Here is a 21,648-nt window from a genome sequence, read left to right on the forward strand (position 1 = left end):
CTGGAAACCAAATGTCTTCAGATGACGACGATGGAGATGTCATAACATATTACGACTGCAAAAATTTTGTGGTCTTATAAAAATGGCTTTATATTGTGTCGACTAATATCATGATGAAAATCTCATAATGAATTTATCAGATTGTATTTTTGTGTTTTATATAAACAATAGTTTTTCTCAAGTTTTTTTTCAGACTATAAAAAATTTGTGGGTCAACTTATAGGTTTAAACACTGTTAAGTTGATGATAAGTCTGTGTCAAAGATATTTAGGCTGTGTCATGCACAATTGCCATCAAGAAGCCATAATATGCAATTTTATAAAGAGCTCTGAGCTGGGAAAAGTGATACAGACACAGGGAAATATTAAGTATCTCCTAAATTTTAGTATAGTGTCTATACAAGCACATATATATGAAAATATGAGGCAAAATTGACTTACGTCTGCTTCATGTTTTTGTAACACCTGTGCATGAAAATTCATCCCGGATTCTCTTATAGGAAACAACCTTAAAAATATAGAATTATATCATTTCATGTATTGTATGTTTCTGATTTTTTAGAAAACATGTAATTGTCATCATTCATATAAAAATGGCTGTCATGTGAGGTCAAAAATTTGATACTCTAATACTACCATAAAGGTATTCATATGCAATGTCTTACCAGGAAAATTTACTAAAAACAACTGTAATTTATAAAGAAAACATTGAAAAAATGGGAAAATATCAAGTACTTTTTCTTCATTTCAGAATCTACGGCTTTCTTGGTAAATTTAAAAAAAAAAAAACAACACTAAAACTATATGACTAGTTTTCAATGTCCTAGAAAATAGAAATTCAACCAGTTTTTATTTTAGAGAACAAACAATGAAAGTACCAAAAGTTCTGTAGATTCTGCAATGGCGATTGAAATACTTAACTTTCAAGTAATAAATTATTAACATAATCATTATAATACAAGTACATTTTCATTTTTCATTTACAAATTAATGAATCACTTTAGAACGAAAATATAAATTTGTAATTCTTTTCAAATTTTAAAATAATTAATAATGCCTTATTTCTTTACACACAATCCTTAACCTTCCAAACCAAAAGTTTTGACACCAACATATATATGACAGTATATGAAAAATTACATTTCAGGGTATTAATTGTTCTTTCCAAATTGTTTGAAAATACTAAAACCACAGATGTCCACCAAAACATATTCCCTGTGAATGAAGCCCCCCTTCCAAATGGATTGATATTTGAATATTAAAGGACAATGCTGAACCAGGCAAAGAAAGTCATGAGCCTGTAATGCAGTGGTTGTTGTTTGTTGCAGTATATCATATTTGATGTTGGTGTGTTATCCATCTGAATAAAACCGCTTTAAAAAGTGCTCTCATAAAATAAACAAATATATATATATTTGTTGCATTATTTGTTGCATGAATGTCAAATTTTTAAGCATTTAAAAAATCGTTACCATTGGATATAGCCATGATGTCTTTCAAGTAACTTGTAGTTACCCCACCATTTCTTGTGAATTGTGTCTATATAATCACCTGTAAATAAAAAAATAACAGCATTCATTTATACAGTGTTTAATTAAATCTATGACTAAAAAGAAATTTCTATATCTATAATGCAAATTTTTACATAAAAATAAAAGCACCACAAGAGTTTTGGGGTATAGAAATATAGTCATCCCTTGGATTTCTCGTCTGGCAGTTAAAACCCATGCTAAAGGAGCATCTATTTGTTTGTATGGAATATATAATTACCAAGCCACGTCTGGACAGATGCCTCTGGAAAAGAGTGCCACACTCTCTGCACTCTATAAGACTCTTGCAACAACTACAAGATATCCATAGGTAGCTCATTGCAAGGTAAAAGGTCTGGCCATATTCAACATATCATCACTATCCAGTCACAATAAAATTTCTCATCCATTATCCAGGTCAACCAACTTGGCAGTACCTACCTAATCATGCTGTTTTATCAAATGTTAATTTGTTCTTATTCTGAATATGCTTTATTTGCAATTAATGAAACAACAACTCTAAAACACAATAAAACCAGGAAAAAGACATTCACAGGAAAAGCAACACACTGTCGTTTTCTATACCATGAGTCAAGCTCTTATTTTTTTGCAATTTAAGACATAAATTAAATCTTACAGATTTAGCTGTTTCATACACCCATGAATATTGTGTCAAATGATATGCTAGAGTTCAATTTTACAACTCAGACATTTGCAAGACCTAGTCACTTATTTTTTTATAATATTCTTGAAAATCTTTTGTTGAACATGTTTTTAATAACTTTATAAATCTTGAATGTTTAATATGCATTTTTGTTTTCTTGTTTTTGTATTGTTGTTTTTTTTGTTATCTACAATGTAATATACCAGTATTAGTATACTGTACTGACTTTTATTGCCACAGTCAACAATGAGAAATAACCATATCTTCTAGTAAGCTATAAACGTTACCAGACAACAAAATGTGAAAAAATACAACAAATAAAAGACAAAAAGTATCGATCTATGAGTAATTGCAATTACTGAAAGCTGCATCATTTTGTGATCTAAGAGTAAGAGTTCTCGCAGTGTACTGAAAATGCAACCATAAAAATGACAAAAGTACTGATCTAATAGCATTAACAGTTACTGAAAGCTGAATCTCATAAAAATGACAAAAGTACTGATCTAATAGTATTAACAGTTACTGAAAGCTGCATCCCATAAAAATGACAAAAGTACTGATCTAATTGTATTCACAGTTACTGAAAGCTGCAACCCATAAAAATGACAAAAGTACTGATCTAATAGTATTCACAGTTACTGAAAGCTGCATCCCATAAAAATGACAAAAGTACTGATCTAATAGTATTCACAGTTACTGAAAGCTGCATCCCATAAAAATGTTTTTGACAAAAGTACTGATCTAATTGTATTAACAGTTACTGAAAGCTGCAACTCTTAATAAAATGCTCCGAAGGGCGCAGCTTGATACGACCGCAGAGGTCGAACCCTGAACAGTTGGGGCAAGTATGGACACAACATTCAAGCTTGATACAGCTTTGCATTTGGATTGTGATTAAATATTTGTCACAGCATAGGTTTCTGACACAGAATGAATGTGGTCTAAGAACTTAAAAATTTTAAATTGGACATTCACCTATTATGGTCCAATATCCAAAATCTAAATACATGGTTAGATTCAGCATATCAAAGAACCCCAAGAATTCAATTTTTGATGAAATCAAACAAAGTTTAATTTTGGACCCTTTTGACCTCAATGTGGACAAAGTTGATAACGGGGCCCAAAAATCAAAAATCTAAATACATGGTTAGATTCAGCATATCAAAGAACCCCATATATTCAATTTTTGTTGAAATCAAACAAAGTTTAATTTTGGACCCCGATTTGGACCAACTTGAAAACTGGGCAATTTATACGAAGTATCTTCTTTTGCACAATACTGTGCAATTAAATATTTCTTGCTATTGGGCAATACTGTACAATTGACAATTTCTTGCTATTGCCCAATATTGTGCTATTGGATATTTCTTGCTATTGCGCAATACTGTGCAATTGAAGATTTCTTGCTATTGCGCAATACTGTGCAATTGAAGATTTCTTGCTATTGCGCAATACTGTGCAATTGAAGATTTCTTGCTATTGTGCAATACTGTGCAATTGAAAATTTCTTGCTATTGCACAATACTTATTATATAATAATTTACACATCCTGTTTGGTGTGTATCTCCTACCATATCATTATTATTTGCTTTTAAATATAAATCAGAAATAACCAACTTAAAATGGAAAATTTTAAAAGAAAAAAAAAAAGGAAAAAAAGAAAAAAAAGGAAAAAAAAAAATCCCCCCCCCCCCAAAATTTTTTTAAACCCCCTTATGATTCATCACCCCCAAACTCAATCCCAGCCTTCCCTTTGTGGTATGGTACCTTGCAGTACAATTTCAGAGAGATCCATACACTTGAACACAAGTTATTGTCTGGAAACTAGAAAAATGTGTTTTTTGGTCCCTTTTTGGCCCCAAATTCCTAAACGTTTAGGGCAATTACCCCCAAACTCAAACCCAGCTTTCCCTTTGTGATATGGAACCTTGTAGTACAATTTCAGAAAGATCCATACACTTACATACAAGTTATTGTCCTGAAACTAAAAAAAATGCTTGTTTTTTGCCCCTTTTTTGCCCCTAATTCCTAAAATATTGAGGCAATTACCCCCATCATCAATCCCAGCCTTCCCTTTGTGGTATGGTACCTTGCAGTACAATTTCAGAGAGATCCATACACTTGAACACAAGTTATTGTCTGGAAACTAGAAAAATGCTTATTTTTGGCCCCTTTTTGGCCCCCAATTCCTAAACGTTTCGGTAATTACCCCCAAACTCAATTCCAGCTTTCCCTTTGTGATATGGAACCTTGTAGTACAATTTCAGAAAGATCCATACACTTACACACAAGTTATTGTCATGAAACTAGAAAAATGCTTGTTTTTTGCCCCTTTTTGGCCCCTAATTCCTAAAATTTTGAGGCAATTACCCCCAAAATCAATCCCAGCATTCCTTTTGTGATATGGAACCTTGTGGTACAATGTCAGAGAGATCCATACACTAACACACAAGTTATGTCTGGAAGTTACAAAAATGCTTATTTTTGGCCCCTTTTTGGCCCCTAATTCCTTTACTGTTGGTACCATAACCCCCAAAATCAATCCCAACCTTCCTTTTGTGGTATTGAACCTTGTGGTAAAATTTCATAGAGATCCATTCACTTAGACTAAAGTTAGAGTGCGAAAACCAATGTGTCTTCGGACGAAGCCGGACGACGCCAGACGACGACGACGACGACGACGCCAACGTCATACCAATATACGACCACAAAAATTTTTTTGCGGTCGTATAAAAATGACAAAAGTACTGATCTAATAGTATTCCTGCTTTTGTTACTGCTTGTTATTCAACTGATTGCTATTTAAAGGGAGATAAGCTAAATTCTGAAAATTATTTTAACCCTGCCACATTGTCATGTGCTGGTTCAAACTCAGAAAACTATATTGTCTTTTATTACAATATTTTTCTGTTTTTTTTTCAGTTAAGGAATTTGGTTTTGATGTCAGATCTTTGATTATCTCTCTTCAATTTGTTAACGAATGTAGTCTGCAGCTAATTAAATATTGTAAAGACACTTGAGCACTGATGAAATTGTAAGTTAACTGGAGTTGTCTTTTGGTTGTTTTTGTTTTATAATTGGGTTGCTGTGTCTGTGATGTTTAGACCTCATCACCCTTTATTCATACAACTGTCATGACTGTACAAGTGTAGATATAACTTCAATATGTTTCTGTTGCATGACATAGGGTTGGCACAATTTAACCAGATTTCACTAATCTCAATTCATTCTTAGTAAAACTATATACTTACCATCAGGATAAGATTTTAAATCATTCTTGTAAAACTTCAAGTTATCCTTTTGATCTAGTCTATCACTTTTACCCTGAAAAAAAAATATGAAAAGGTTTATCGAACAAGAAATAAAACTGTCAAATGTGGTAGATGCAGTTTTTGTTACAGACCCCCTAAAGGTTGCACTTTGTAAATACAGCTGTTTCTCAAACCACGCCTCTTTTGGGGAGATATAGAATATTCATAGATAATTAATTTTGTTTACATACTGGTTCCCAGTTATGATCTCTATGTTTCATCTCATAGAGACATAACTTGGGAATGTTACCAGTAAATATACATATGCATATTGTTTATATTGAAATCTGTGGTAATCCTAGTTAAGGTAGGGGTAGTTAAGAAATTTAGTGTTAGTTTAAACTCTTAGAAGTTCGAGGCATATAAACGTTGAAAATATGCCGCACAGCCCAATATTTTGACCTTTGAAAAAAATAGTAGTGCATATGAACTTTCCATTCTAGGATATGATTTTTTTCAAAACTTCATAGTAAAAGTGGTACAGTTTTAGCCGTAAAAGGAGTTCCTATGGGAAATTGTTAATATTTACAGAAATGCAACCTATACTAGACCATCATCAACCTTGAGTTTTCTTTTAACTAAACTGATCCCTGCCACAAATCAGAAACTTTTTCTGTGGTTTACTGTCGTATGCTATTATGTTACATGATTTTTGTTATTTGTTGAATTAGACATTGATGGCAGATCTTTGATGGTTTACTGTCATATGTTATTATGTTACATGATTTTTGTTATTTGGTGAATTAGGCATTGATGGCAGATCTTTGATGGTTTACTGTCATATGTTATTATGTTACATGATTTTTGTTATTTGGTGAATTAGACATTGATGGCATTCTTGATGGTTTACTGTCATATGTAATTATGTTACATGATTTTTGTTATTTGGTGAATAAGACATTGATGGCAGATCTTTAATGGTTTACTGTCATATGTTATTATGTTACATGATTTTTGTTATTTGGTGAATTAGGCATTGATGGCAGATCTTTGATGGTTAACTGTCATATGTTATTATGTTACATGATTTTTTTTATTTGGTGAATTAGGCATTGATGGCAGATCTTTGATGGTTTACTGTCATATGTTATTACGTTACATGATTTTTGTTATTTGGTGAATTAGACATTGATGGCAGATCTTTGATGGTTTACTGTATGTTATTATGTAACATGATTTTTGTTATTTGGTGAATTAGACATTGATGGCAGATCTTTGATGTTTACTGTCATATGTTATTATGTTACATGATTTTTGCTATTTGGTGAATAAGACATTGATGGAAGATCTTTGGTGTTTTACTGTATGTTATTATGTTACATGATTTTTGTTATTTGGTGAATTAGGCATTGATGGCAGATCTTTGGTGGTTAACTGTCATATGTAATTATGTTACATGATTTTTGTTATTTGGTGAATTAGGCATTGATGGCAGATCTTTGGTGGTTTACTGTATGTTATTATGTTACATGATTTTTTTTATTTGGTGAATTAGGCATTGATGGCAGATCTTTGATGGTTAACTGTCATATGTAATTATGTTACATGATTTTTGTTATTTGGTGAATAAGACATTGATGGCAGATCTTTGGTGGTTTACTGTATGTTATTATGTTACATGATTTTTGTTATTTGGTGAATTAGGCATTGATGGCAGATCTTTGATGGTTAACTGTCATATGTTATTATGTTACATGATTTTTTTTATTTGGTGAATTAGGCATTGATGGCAGATCTTTGATGGTTAACTGTCATATGTAATTATGTTACATGATTTTTGTAATTTGGTGAATTAGGCATTGATGACAGATCTTTGACGGTTTACTCTATGTTATTATGTTACATGATTTTTTTTATTTGGTGAATTAGGCATTGATGGCAGATCTTTGATGGTTAACTGTCATATGTAATTATGTTACATGATTTTTGTAATTTGGTGAATTAGGCATTGATGACAGATCTTTGACGGTTTACTCTATGTTATTATGTTACATGATTTTTGTAATTTGGTGAATTAGACATTGATGGCAGATCTTTGGTGGTTTACTGTCATATGTTATTATGTTACATGATTTTTGTTATTTGGTGAATTAGACATTGATGGCAGATCTTTGATGGTTAACTGTCATATGTAATTATGTAACATGATTTTTGTTATTTGGTGAATTAGACATTGATGGCAGATCTTTGATGGTTTACTGTATGTTATTATGTTAGATGATTTTTGTTATTTGGTGAATAAGACATTAATGGCAGATCTTTGATGGTTTACTGTCATATGTTATTATGTTACATGATTTTTGTTATTTGGTGAATTAGGCATTGATGGCAGATCTTTAATGGTTTACTGTCATATGTTATTATGTTACATGATTTTTGTTAATTGTTGAATTAGGCATTGATGGCAGATCTTTCGTGGTTTACTGTCATATGTTATTATGTTACATGATTTTTGTTATTTGGTGAATTAGGCATTGATGGCAGATCTTTCGTGGTTTACTGTCATATGTTATTATGTTACATGATTTTTCTTATTTGGTGAATTAGACATTGATGGCAGATCTTTCGTGGTTTACTGTCATATGTTATTATGTTACATGATTTTTGTTATTTGGTGAATTAGGCATTGATGGCAGATCTTTCGTGGTTTACTGTCATATGTTATTATGTTACATGATTTTTGTTATTTGGTGAATTAGGCATTGATGGCAGATCTTTGATGGTTAACTGTCATATGTAATTATGTTACATGATTTTTGTTATTTGGTGAATAAGACATTGATGGCAGATCTTTGGTGGTTTACTGTATGTTATTATGTTACATGATTTTTGTTATTTGGTGAATTAGGCATTGATGGCAGATCTTTGATGGTTAACTGTCATATGTAATTATGTTACATGATTTTTGTTATTTGTTGAATTAGACATTGATGGCAGATCTTTGATGGTTTACTGTCATATGTTATTATGTTACATGATTTTTGTTATTTAGACATTGATGGCAGATCTTTGGTGGTTTACTGTCATATGTTATTATGTAACTTGATTTTTCTTATTTGGTGAATTAGACATTGAAGGCAGATCTTTGATGATTACCTGTCATATGTAATTATGTAACATGATTTTTGTTATTTGGTGAATTAGACATTGATGGCAGATCTTTGATGGTTTACTGTCATATGTTATTATGTTACATGATTTTTGTTATTTGGTGAATTAGACATTGATGGCAGATCTTTGGTGGTTTACTGTCATATGTTATTATGTAACTTGATTTTTCTTATTTGGTGAATTAGACATTGATGGCAGATCTTTGATGATTAACTGTCATATGTAATTATGTAACATGATTTTTGTTATTTGGTGAATTAGACATTGATGGCAGATCTTTGGTGGTTTACTGTCATATGTAATTATGTTACATGATTTTTGTTATTTGGTGAATTAGACATTGATGGCAGATCTTTGATGGTTTACTGTATGTTATTATGTTGGATGATTTTTGTTATTTGGTGAATAAGACATTGATGGCAGATCTTTGATGGTTCACTGTCATATGTTATTATGTTACATGATTTTTGTTATTTGGTGAATTAGGCATTGATGGCAGATCTTTGATGGTTTAATGTCATATGTTATTATGTTACATGATTTTTGTTATTTGGTGAATTAGGCATTGATGGCAGATCTTTGGTGGTTTACTGTCATATGTTATTATGTTACATGATTTTTGTTCTTTGGTGAATTAAGCATTGATGGCAGATCTTTCGTGGTTTACTGTCATATGTTATTATGTTACATGATTTTTGTTATTTGGTGAATTAGACATTGATGGCAGATCTTTGGTGGTTTACTGTCATATGTTATTATGTAACTTGATTTTTCTTATTTGGTGAATTAGACATTGATGGCAGATCTTTGATGATTAACTGTCATATGTAATTATGTAACATGATTTTTGTTATTTGGTGAATTAGACATTGATGGCAGATCTTTGATGGTTTACTGTCATATGTTATTATGTTACATGATTTTTGTTATTTGGTGAATTAGACATTGATGGCAGATCTTTGGTGGTTTACTGTCATATGTTATTATGTAACTTGATTTTTCTTATTTGGTGAATCAGACATTGATGGCAGATCTTTGGTGGTTTACTGTGATATGTTATTATGTAACTTGATTTTTCTTATTTGGTGAATTAGGCATTGATGGCAGATCTTTGATGGTTTACTGTCATATGTTATTATGTAACATGATTTTTGTTATTTGGTGAATAAGACATTGATGGCAGATCTTTGGTGGTTTACTGTCATATGTTATTATGTTACATGATTTTTGTTATTTGGTGAATTAGACATTGATGGCAGATCTTTGATGGTTTACTGTATGTTATTATGTTGGATGATTTTTGTTATTTGGTGAATAAGACATTGATGGCAGATCTTTGGTGGTTTACTGTGATATGTTATTATGTAACTTGATTTTTCTTATTTGGTGAATTAGGCATTGATGGCAGATCTTTGATGGTTTACTGTCATATGTTATTATGTAACATGATTTTTGTTATTTGGTGAATAAGACATTGATGGCAGATCTTTGGTGGTTTACTGTCATATGTAATTATGTTACATGATTTTTGTTATTTGGTGAATTAGGCATTGATGGCAAATCTTTGATGGTTTAATGTCATATGTTATTATGTTACATGATTTTTGTTATTTGGTGAATTAGGCATTGATGGCAGATCTTTGGTGGTTTACTGTCATATGTTATTATGTTACATGATTTTTGTTCTTTGGTGAATTAAGCATTGATGGCAGATCTTTCGTGGTTTACTGTCATATGTTATTATGTTACATGATTTTTGTTATTTGGTGAATTAGACATTGATGGCAGATCTTTCGTGGTTTACTGTCATATGTTATTATGTTACATGATTTTTGTTCTTTGGTGAATTAAGCATTGATGGCAGATCTTTTATTGTCGTATGCTATTATGTTACATGATTTTTGTTATTTGGTGAATTAGACATTGATGGCAGATCTTTCGTGGTTTACTGTCATATGTTATTATGTAACATGATTTTTGTTCTTTGGTGAATTAAGCATTGATGGCAGATCTTTCGTGGTTTACTGTCATATGTTATTATGTTACATGATTTTTGTTATTTGGTGAATTAGGCATTGATGGCAGATCTTTCGTGGTTTACTGTCATATGTTATTATGTTACATGATTTTTGTTATTTGGTGAATTAGGCATTGATGGCAGATCTTTCGTGGTTTACTGTCATATCTTATTATGTTACATGATTTTTATTATTTGTTGAATTAGACATTGATGGCAGATCTTTGATGGTTTACTGTCATATGTTATTATGTTACATGATTTTTGTTATTTGGTGAATTAGGCATTGATGGCAGATCTTTCGTGGTTTACTGTCATATGTAATTATGTTACATGATTTTTGTTATTTGGTGATTAAGACATTGATGGCAGATCTTTGGTGGTTTACTGTATGTTATTATGTTACATGATTTTTGTTATTTGGTGAATTAGGCATTGATGGCAGATCTTTGATGGTTAACTGTCATATGTAATTATGTTACATGATTTTTGTTATTTGTTGAATTAGACATTGATGGCAGATCTTTGATGGTTTACTGTCATATGTTATTATGTTACATGATTTTTGTTATTTGGTGAATTAGACATTGATGGCAGATCTTTGGTGGTTTACTGTCATATGTTATTATGTAACTTGATTTTTCTTATTTGGTGAATTAGACATTGATGGCAGATCTTTGATGATTAACTGTCATATGTAATTATGTAACATGATTTTTGTTATTTGGTGAATTAGACATTGATGGCAGATCTTTGATGGTTTACTGTCATATGTTATTATGTTACATGATTTTTGTTATTTGGTGAATTAGGCATTGATGGCAGATCTTTGATGGTTTAATGTCATATGTTATTATGTTACATGATTTTTGTTATTTGGTGAATTAGGCATTGATGGCAGATCTTTGGTGGTTTACTGTCATATGTTATTATGTTACATGATTTTTGTTCTTTGGTGAATTAAGCATTGATGGCAGATCTTTCGTGGTTTACTGTCATATGTTATTATGTTACATGATTTTTGTTATTTGGTGAATTAGACATTGATGGCAGATCTTTCGTGGTTTACTGTCATATGTTATTATGTTACATGATTTTTGTTCTTTGGTGAATTAAGCATTGATGGCAGATCTTTGATGGTTTACTGTCGTATGCTATTATGTTACATGATTTTTGTTATTTGGTGAATTAGACATTGATGGCAGATCTTTCGTGGTTTACTGTCATATGTTATTATGTAACATGATTTTTGTTCATTGGTGAATTAAGCATTGATGGCAGATCTTTTGTGGTTTACTGTCATAGATAATTATGTTACATGATTTTTGTTATTTGCTGAATTAGGCATTGATGGCAGATCTTTCGTGGTTTACTGTCATATGTTATTATGTTACATGATTTTTGTTCTTTGGTGAATTAAGCATTGATGGCAGATCTTTCGTGGTTTACTGTCATATGTTATTATGTTACATGATTTTTGTAATTTGGTGAATTAGGCATTGATGGCAGATCTTTCGTGGTTTACTGTCATATGTTATTATGTTACATGATTTTTGTTATTTGGTGAATCAGGCATTGATGGCAGATCTTTGATGGTAAACTGTATGTTATTATGTTACATGATTTTTTTTATTTGGTGAATTAGGCATTGATGGCAGATCTTTGATGTTTACTGTATGTTATTATGTAACATGATTTTTGTTTTTTGGTGAATTAGACATTGATGGCAGATCTTTGATGGTTTACTGTCATATGTTATTATGTTACATGATTTTTGTTATTTGGTGAATCAGGCATTGATGGCAGATCTTTGATGGTTTACTGTCATATGTTATTATGTTACATGATTTTTGTTATTTGGTGAATTAGGCATTGATGGCAGATCTTTGATGGTTTACTGTCATATGTTATTATGTTACATGATTTTTGTTATTTGGTGAATTAGGCATTGATGGCAGATCTTTGATGGTTTACTGTCATATGTTATTATGTTACATGATTTTTGTTATTTGGTGAATTAGACATTGATGGGAGATCTTTGATGGTTTGCTGTATGTTATTATGTTACATGATTTTTGTTATTTGTTGAATTAGACATTGATGGCAGATCTTTCGTGGTTTACTGTCATATGTTATTATGTTACATGATTTTTGTTATTTGGTGAATTAGGCATTGATGGCAGATCTTTGATGGTTTACTGTCATATGTTATTATGTTACATGATTTTTGTTATTTGGTGAATTAGGCATTGATGGCAGATCTTTGATGGTTTAATGTCATATGTTATTATGTTACATGATTTTTGTTATTTGGTGAATTAGGCATTGATGGCAGATCTTTGATGGTTTACTGTCATATGTTATTATGTTACATGATTTTTGTTATTTGGTAAATTAGGCATTGATGGCAGATCTTTGGTGGTTTACTGTATGTTATTATGTTACATGATTTTTGTTATTTGGTGAATTAGACATTGATGGCAGATCTTTGATTGTTTGCTGTATGTTATTATGTTATATGATTTTTGTTATTTGGTGAATTAGGCATTGATGGCAGGTCTTTGATAGTTTCTGTTTAATTCATAAACAATTTTTTTATTCATACTTATTGTTGAAGTCCTTAGTATATACAAATTATTGTTAGTCAATCAATAATTAAATATAAAAACATCAACTGTAGTCACAGGAAACAACATATCTAAATTTGAAAAGATTTTGTAAAAGCGGTTTCATGTTAATGAACGGACACTGTTTGGCAGCAGCCCGCCCGCCGAACATCCCCAAATCAATAACCGATTTTTCCTTCGAAAATCGGTTAAAAACTTAATACTGACAAATGAACCATTAAAATGAGGTCAAGGTCAGATGAAACCTGCCAGACTGACATGTACCCATTACAATCATCCATACACCACATATAGTTGACCTGCTGCTTATAGTATTTGAGAAACAGACCTAATCACGTAACTTTAACATTGATCACTGTTCCATGAAATGACGTCGAGGTTAGGTGAACCCTGTCTAACAGACATGTAGACGTAACAAGGAACCCATATACCAAAATATGGTTATCCTTTTACTCATAATAAGTGAGAAATTCACATGACTAAAAAACTCAAATTTTTTTTCAAGCAGTCGTTGAACCATGAAAATAAGGTCAAGGACATTGGACATATGACAGACAGAAACTTCGTAACATAAGGTATCTGCATACAAGATATGAAGCATCCAGGTCTTCTACCTTCTGAAATATAAAGCTTTATACAAATAGTTTACCACGGCCGCCGCCGAATAGTAATACCTATGCCTCACATACTGCGACATTCGTCACAGGCGAGACAAAAACCATGGCTTTCAGACTGAAATGAAATAATAAAAAAAATCCTTGTTCTTAACATTGTCAAAGTATCGTAATGGTGATTTTTATACATGTTATATATTTTCTTCTAATTTATAGCCATTTTCTCCTTTTATAATTGGTATGTTGAAAAAAATCCTATCTCTAATGAACAAACATTGATGCCTGACCTTATCACAAGAAAACTTACAGGATATCCATTTCGATAATCCTCTGTATCTTTCTTTTTCCAGTCACCAGAACTCCATCCGGTTGACCATCCAGATGACCATTCATCAGTGGTTGAACTGTTCTTAAATCTGGTTTTCTGTAAGCAAAAAAAGTACAATCTTTGTTGAAAGTATATTATTTTTATTACCATATAAAAGAAGGAGATGTTGCATGATTGACAATGAGACAACTGTCCAACAGAGTCCATATTTTTTCAATGTTCACCCAGGTACTTTTTTTTAGAAGTACAAGTAGTAGTTTTTATATGAACCTTTCTTGCACTCCTTAGATGGTGCAAACAAAAGAAATATCAGTGAAATAGATTAGATTATAAGATTATAATATATAATATAAAATGCTCCGCTGGGCGCAGCTTGATACGACCGCAGAGGTCGAACCCTGAACAGTTGGGGCAAGTATGGACACAACATTCAAGCTTGATACAGCACTGAATTTGGATTGTGATTAAATATTTGACACAGCACAGGTTTCTGACACAGAATGAATGTGGTCTAAGAACTTAAAATTTTTTAATTTACCTATTCAAACCATATCATTATTATTTGCTTTTATATATAAATCAGAAATAACCAATTTCAAATGGAAAATTTTAAAGAAAAATAAAATGCTCCGCTGGGGCGCAGCTTGATACGACCGCAGAGGTCGAACCCTGAACAGTTGGGGCAAGTATGGACACAACATTCAAGCTTGATACAGCATTGAATTTGGATTGTAATTAAATATTTGACACATCATAGGTTTCTGACACAGAATGAAAGTGGTCTAAGAACTTAAAAAATTTTAACTTACCTATTCAAAGCATATCATTATTATTTGCTTTTATATATAAATCAGAAATAACCAATTTAAAATGGAAAATTTTAAAGAAAAAAAAAGGAAAAAAAATCCCCCCCCCCCCAAATTTTTTGAACCCCCTTATGATTCATCACCCCCAAACTCAATCCCAGCCTTCCCTTTGTGGTATGGTACCTTGCAGTACAATTTCATAGAGATCCTTACACTTGAACACAAGTTATTGTCTGGAAACTAGAAAAATGCTTGTTTTTTGGCCCCTTTTTGGCCCCATATTCATAAACATGTAGGGCAATTACCCCCAAACTCAAACCCAGCTTTCCCTTTGTGATATGGAACCTTGTAGTACAATTTCATAAAGATCCATACACTTACACATAAGTTATTGTCCTGAAACTAGAAAAATGCTTGTTTTTTGCCCCTTTTTGGCCCCTAATTTCTAAAATTTTGAGGCAATTACCCCCAAAATCAATCCCACCCTTTCCTTTGTGGTATGGTACCATGCAGTATAATTTCAGAGAGATCCTTACACTTGAACACAAGTTATTGTCTGGAAACTAGAAAAATGCTTGTTTTTTGGCCCCTTTTTGGCTCCTTATTCCTAAACATTTTGGGCAATTACCCCCAAACTCAATTCAAGCCTTCCCTTTGTGGTATGGTACCTTGCAGTACAATTTCAGAGAGATCCATACACTTGAACACAAGTTATTGTCTGGAAACTAGAAAAATGCTTATTTTTGGCCCCTTATTCCTAAACGTTTTGGGCAATTACCCCCAAACTCAATTCCAGCTTTCCCTTTGTGATATGAAACCTTGTAGTACAATTTCATAAAGATCCATACACTTACACACAAGTTATTGCCATGAAACTAGAAAAATGCTTGTTTTTTGCCCCTAATTCCTAAAATTTGGAGGCAATTACCCCCAAAATCAATCCCAGCATTCCCTTTGTGATATGGAACCTTGTGGTACAATGTCAGAGAGATCCATACACTTGAACACAAGTAATTGTCATGAAACTAGAAAAATGCTTGTTTTTTGCCCCTAATTCCTAAAATTTGGAGGCAATTACCCCCAAAATCAATCCCAGCATTCCCTTTGTGATATGGAACCTTGTGGTACAATGTCAGAGAGATCCAAACACTAACACACAAGTTATGTCTGGAAGTTACAAAAATGCTTATTTTTGGCCCCTAATTCCTAAAATTTTGAGGCAATTACCCCCAAAATCAATCCCAGCCTTCCCTTTGTGGTATGGTTCCTTGCACTACAATTTCAGAGAAATCCATACACTTGAACACAAGTTATTGTCTGGAAACTAGAAAAATGCTATTTTTGGCCCCTTGTTCCTAAAAGGTTTAGGGCAATTACCCCCAAACTCAATTCCAGCTTTCCCTTTGTGATATGGAACCTTGTAGTACAATTTCAGAAAGATCCATACACTTACACACAAGTTATTATCATGAAACTAGAAAAATGCTTATTTTTTGTACCTTTTTTGGTCCCTAATTCCTAAAATTTTGAAGCAATTACCCCCAAAATCAATCCCAGCATTCCCTTTGTGATATGGAACCTTGTGGTACAATGTCAGAGAGATCCATACACTAACACACAAGTTATGTCTGGAAGTTACAAAAATGCTTATTTTTGGCCACTTTTTGGCCTCTAATTCCTTTACTGTTGGTACCATAACCCCCAAAATCAATCCAAACCTTCCTTTTGTGGTATTGAACCTTTTGGTAAAATTTCATAGAGATCCATTCACTTAAACTAAAGTTAGAGTGCTAAAACCAATGTGTCTTCGGACGACTACGACGACAACGATGATGCCAACGTCATACCAATATACAACCACAAAATTTTTTTTGCGGTCGTATGAAAATAATTGATCGGCACTGATTTTTGAATTCTTCAAGAACATTGATGATGTAAACCTATAATAAAAATTTCATAAAAATCTGGCAAGAATTGTACACATTAGAGCGCTCATAAGGCAATTTTCCATATAATTAATATTTCCAAGGGGCATAACTCTTTTAAGAAGTATTGATCTGCACTGATTTCTAACTCATCCAAGATATTGCTTATATAAACCTATGATATAAGTTTCATAAAAATCTGGCAAGAATTCAATACATGAGAGCCCTAACAACAGTCAAGGGTCTAACTTAAATAAGTTATTAGAGAAAAATAACATACATATGTTATTATGGATGCTTTCATGAGTTGTCTACTCTTAATTCCTAAAATGTTCTTAATCTATAGTAACATATGTTTGTTATTTGTTAAAACAAAGCTTTAATATTTTACTTTTTATTGGGCACTTGGGAAGTCTTGAAACTTTGCGTAGAAACCTAATGCATAGACTGGATAACTCATTTTCCAATTAAATAAAATCATTTTTGATCAACCATGGTAAATCAATGAGACAAGGCTTTTAAGTGATAAACTTAGCTGTAATAACAAGGCTTAGATTTTACAGGCATATAATTCAGAATGGGAAACTTTGGAAGTACTTGAAAGTTTGTGCAGTACCTCATTTTATGCTCTGATTATTATTCATTACAATAAATCAAAATACATTGTGATTAAGCATGATAGATGTCTGAGCAAAGGCTTTGAAGTGATGTAGAATAGCTGTAATAACACCCTTTAGTTATAACAGGTATATTTTTTCTGTAATAACACAGATGTAATATGCATGATTGGCAAACTATATCTTTCTAAAGTTTAGAATGCATATAGACAATAATAATATCAATAGAACTTGTATATATTTTAACAAAACAAAGGACGTTTACTGCCCCTTTGAAACATGTAACATGCATATGTTATCCCAGTTTTGGGATTTTTTAGTCAACAACAGCAAATGTATGTTATTTTTCTCTTATAACTTATTTAAGTTAGATTCTTGACTGAACAATGCAATTTTCTATAAAATTAATGTTTCCAAGGGGCATAACTCTTTTAAAAATAATTGATTGGCACTGATTTTTGTCCAAGACATTGCTAATATACTGGTATATATCCTTCATTACTGAGAAACGATAAGGTAACACCAGTTTACAAAGATGGTGACAAGGTTTTAGCAACAAATTACAGACCCATATCTGTTCTTCCATCTCTATCAAAAGTATTAGAAAGGCATGTCTCAAATAACATGTACAAGTACTTGTCTAAATTTAAACTTTTACATCCTACACAATCAGGTTTCAGGTCACATCATTCTTGTCAAACTGCACTTATTGATATCATTGACAAATGTCTGCAAGAAATGAATGATGGTAATTTAAACCTAGCAATACTGTTGGACTTCAAAAAAGCATTTGATCTTGTAGATCATGACATTCTTTGCTTAAAGCTTGCTATTTATGGATTCAGTGAGTCTGCAGTAGGTTTTTTCAGGTCATACCTAAGTAATAGAACACACCAAGTAAACATTTGCAATGTTAATTCTGATAAAAAAGATGTGAAATTTGGTGTCCCCCAAGGATCTATACTAGGTCCTCTATTATTTGTCTTATTTATAAATGACCTTCCCCTTTGCATTAAAAATTGTAAAATTCAGGTATAAGATTTATTGTCCCCTGCAACGCGTTACGCGGTGGACAATAAATTTCTTTCCATTTCCTCATAATTTTTTTTTAATTCTTATTAGAGATATTTGATATTGAAAGAGAGAACAGGCCTTGACAATAACGCTTGTCCGATTGTCCGGTACCAGAGGAAAAAAAGGTCGGACAAGTAAAAGCTATATCAAGCTTGTCCGACGGGACAAGTAAAATTATTCTGCAGAAAATAAATTTAATCCAACTTTGATGAACAAAGTAATTATAAACAAAAAACAAGAAAAGAAGATAAAAACAAGTATTAATTTGACATGTTTACTTGCAATCGATACTTTAAAACTGGTTCTTTGTCAGGTACTGTTTAAGAGGTAAAAGGCATACTTTTCTCAGAAACCATTTTTTCTGATCCGAATCAGCGATGCGCTTTGTAGATAAGGTAACTTTTCAAGACAGTTGGTCACCAGCTCGGAAACGATTTGGCACCAAATTTAATAGACAGTTTGGCACCGTAGGAGACATATTTAATAGACATGATTAATAGACAGTTTGGCAACGCAGGAAACATTTCATTTCGGGACCAAGACAAATCAGTACCTCGTTTTCCGTTTTCCGACCTTATTCTGTTGCTTTATAATAAATATCATACCTGTAATTTTTTTTAACAAAAAATATTTTTTAAATAAAAATGAAGAAATTATTTACCATAAAATTCACAAAATCATATTTGATCATATGTAGAAAAAAACAACACTTGCAATACGGTGACCTATAGTTGTTAATTTCTGTGTCATTTGGTCTCTTGCAGAGAGTTGTCTCATTGGCAATCATACCTCGATCATCTTCTTTTTTTTATTGATTGCCATTGAAAAAACTTTTTTCAACTTAAAAATCAAGATACAAATCCAATGAGTGTACATTGACAGGCCTATCAGACGGTGCCTCATGTGCAGAGTCTGATGAGACTTTGGCATTGAAGAAAGCTAGAACCTAAGTCCTGTGACATGACAAGATTCAGTTGTTATCGACTCATATTTTTGAAAAGTATTTCAAAAGATATAAATCAAATTCTGTTCTATTGTTTTAATTCATTTTGTTCCTTGAATCAACTTAAAATGCAATAAAATGCTTCGCTGGGCGCAGCTTGATACGACCGCAGAGGTCGAACCCTGAACAGTTGGGGCAAGTATGGACACAACATTCAAGCTTGATACAGCTCCGAATTTGGATTGTGATTAAATATTTGACACAGCATAGGTTTCTGACACAGAAAGAATGTGGTCTAAGAACTTCAATTTTTTTAATTTACCTATTCTGGTCCAATGTCCAAAATCAAAATACATGGTTAGATTCAGCATATCAAAGAACTCCATATATTCAATTTTTGTTGAAATCAAACAAAGTTTAATTTTGGACCCCAACTTAAACAAACTTGAAAACTGGTCCCATAATCAAAAATCTGAACACATGTTTAGATTCAGCATATCAAAGTACCCAAAGAATTCAATTTTTGTTAAAATCAAACTAAGTTTAATTTTGGACCCTTTGGACCTTAATGTAGACCAATTTAAAAAACAGGACCCAAAAATAAAAATCTAAAAACACGGTTAGATTTGGCATATCAAAGAACCCCAATAATTCAATTTTTGATGAAATCAAACAAAGTTTAATTTTGGACCCTTTTGACCTCAATATGAACCAATTTGATAGCAGGCCCACAAAATAAAAAATCTAAGTACATGGTAAGATTCAGCATATCAAAGAACCCCATATATTCAATTTTTGTTGAAATCAAACAAAGTTTAATTTTGGACCCCAATTTGGACCAACTTGAAAACTGGGCCAAAAATCTAAAATCTAAATACATGTTTAGATTCAGCATATCAAAGAACCCCATATATTCAATTTTTGTTGAAATCAAACAAAGTTTAATTTTGGACCCCAACTTGGACCAACTTGAAAACTGGTCCCATAATCAAAAATCTAAACACATGTTTAGATTCAGCATATCAAAGAACCCCAAAAATTCAATTTTTGTTAAAATCAAACTAAGTTTAATTTTGGACCCTTTGGACCTTAATGTAGACCAATTTAAAAAACAGGACCCAAAAATAAAAATCTAAAAACACAGTTAGATTTGGCATATCAAAGAACCCCAATAATTCAATTTTTGATGAAATCAAACAAAGTTTAATTTTGGACCCTTTTGACCTCAATATGAACCAATTTGATAGCAGGCCCACAAAATAAAAAATCTAAGTACATGGTAAGATTCAGCATATCAAAGAACCCCATATATTCAATTTTTGTTGAAATCAAACAAAGTTTAATTTTGGACCCCAATTTGGACCAACTTGAAAACTGGGCCAAAAATCTAAAATCTAAATACATGTTTAGATTCAGCATATCAAAGAACCCCATATATTCAATTTTTGTTGAAATCAAACAAAGTTTAATTTTGGACCCCAACTTGGACCAACTTGAAAACTGGTCCCATAATCAAAAATCTAAACACATGTTTAGATTCAGCATATCAAAGAACCCCAAAAATTCAATTTTTGTTAAAATCAAACTAAGTTTAATTTTGGACCCTTTGGACCTTAATGTAGACCAATTTAAAAAACAGGACCCAAAAATAAAAATCTAAAAACACGGTTAGATTTGGCATATCAAAGAACCCCAATAATTCAATTTTTGATGAAATCAAACAAAGTTTAATTTTGGACCCTTTTGACCTCAATATGAACCAATTTGATAGCAGGCCCACAAAATAAAAAATCTAAGTACATGGTAAGATTCAGCATATCAAAGAACCCCATATATTCAATTTTTGTTGAAATCAAACACAGTTTAATTTTGGACCCCAATTTGGACCAACTTGAAAACTGGGCCAAAAATCTAAAATCTAAATACATGTTTAGATTCAGCATATCAAAGAACCCCATATATTCAATTTTTGTTGAAATCAAACAAAGTTTAATTTTGGACCCCAACTTGGACCAACTTGAAAACTGGTCCCATAATCAAAAATCTAAACACATGTTTAGATTCAGCATATCAAAGAACCCCA

The 21,648-nt window shown here is 31.9% G+C and overlaps 1 protein-coding gene across 1 annotated transcript in view; it reads right to left on the reverse strand.

The window, feature by feature from the left end:
- Positions 1-21,648, reverse strand: part of LOC127705226 (opioid growth factor receptor-like protein 1) — a 61,623-nt gene that overhangs the window by 35,987 nt on the left and 3,988 nt on the right. The window contains exons 2-5 of the mRNA XM_052209547.1: positions 14,180-14,296; positions 5,444-5,516; positions 1,472-1,550; positions 441-507 (exon numbers count right to left, since the gene is read on the reverse strand). Coding sequence (XP_052065507.1) covers positions 441-507; positions 1,472-1,550; positions 5,444-5,516; positions 14,180-14,296 — 336 coding nt within the window. The remainder of the gene's footprint in view (positions 1-440; positions 508-1,471; positions 1,551-5,443; positions 5,517-14,179; positions 14,297-21,648) is intronic.

Source organism: Mytilus californianus, unplaced genomic scaffold (assembly GCF_021869535.1).
Source record: "Mytilus californianus isolate M0D057914Y unplaced genomic scaffold, xbMytCali1.0.p SCAF_6, whole genome shotgun sequence".
Taxonomy (NCBI): domain Eukaryota; kingdom Metazoa; phylum Mollusca; class Bivalvia; order Mytilida; family Mytilidae; genus Mytilus; species Mytilus californianus.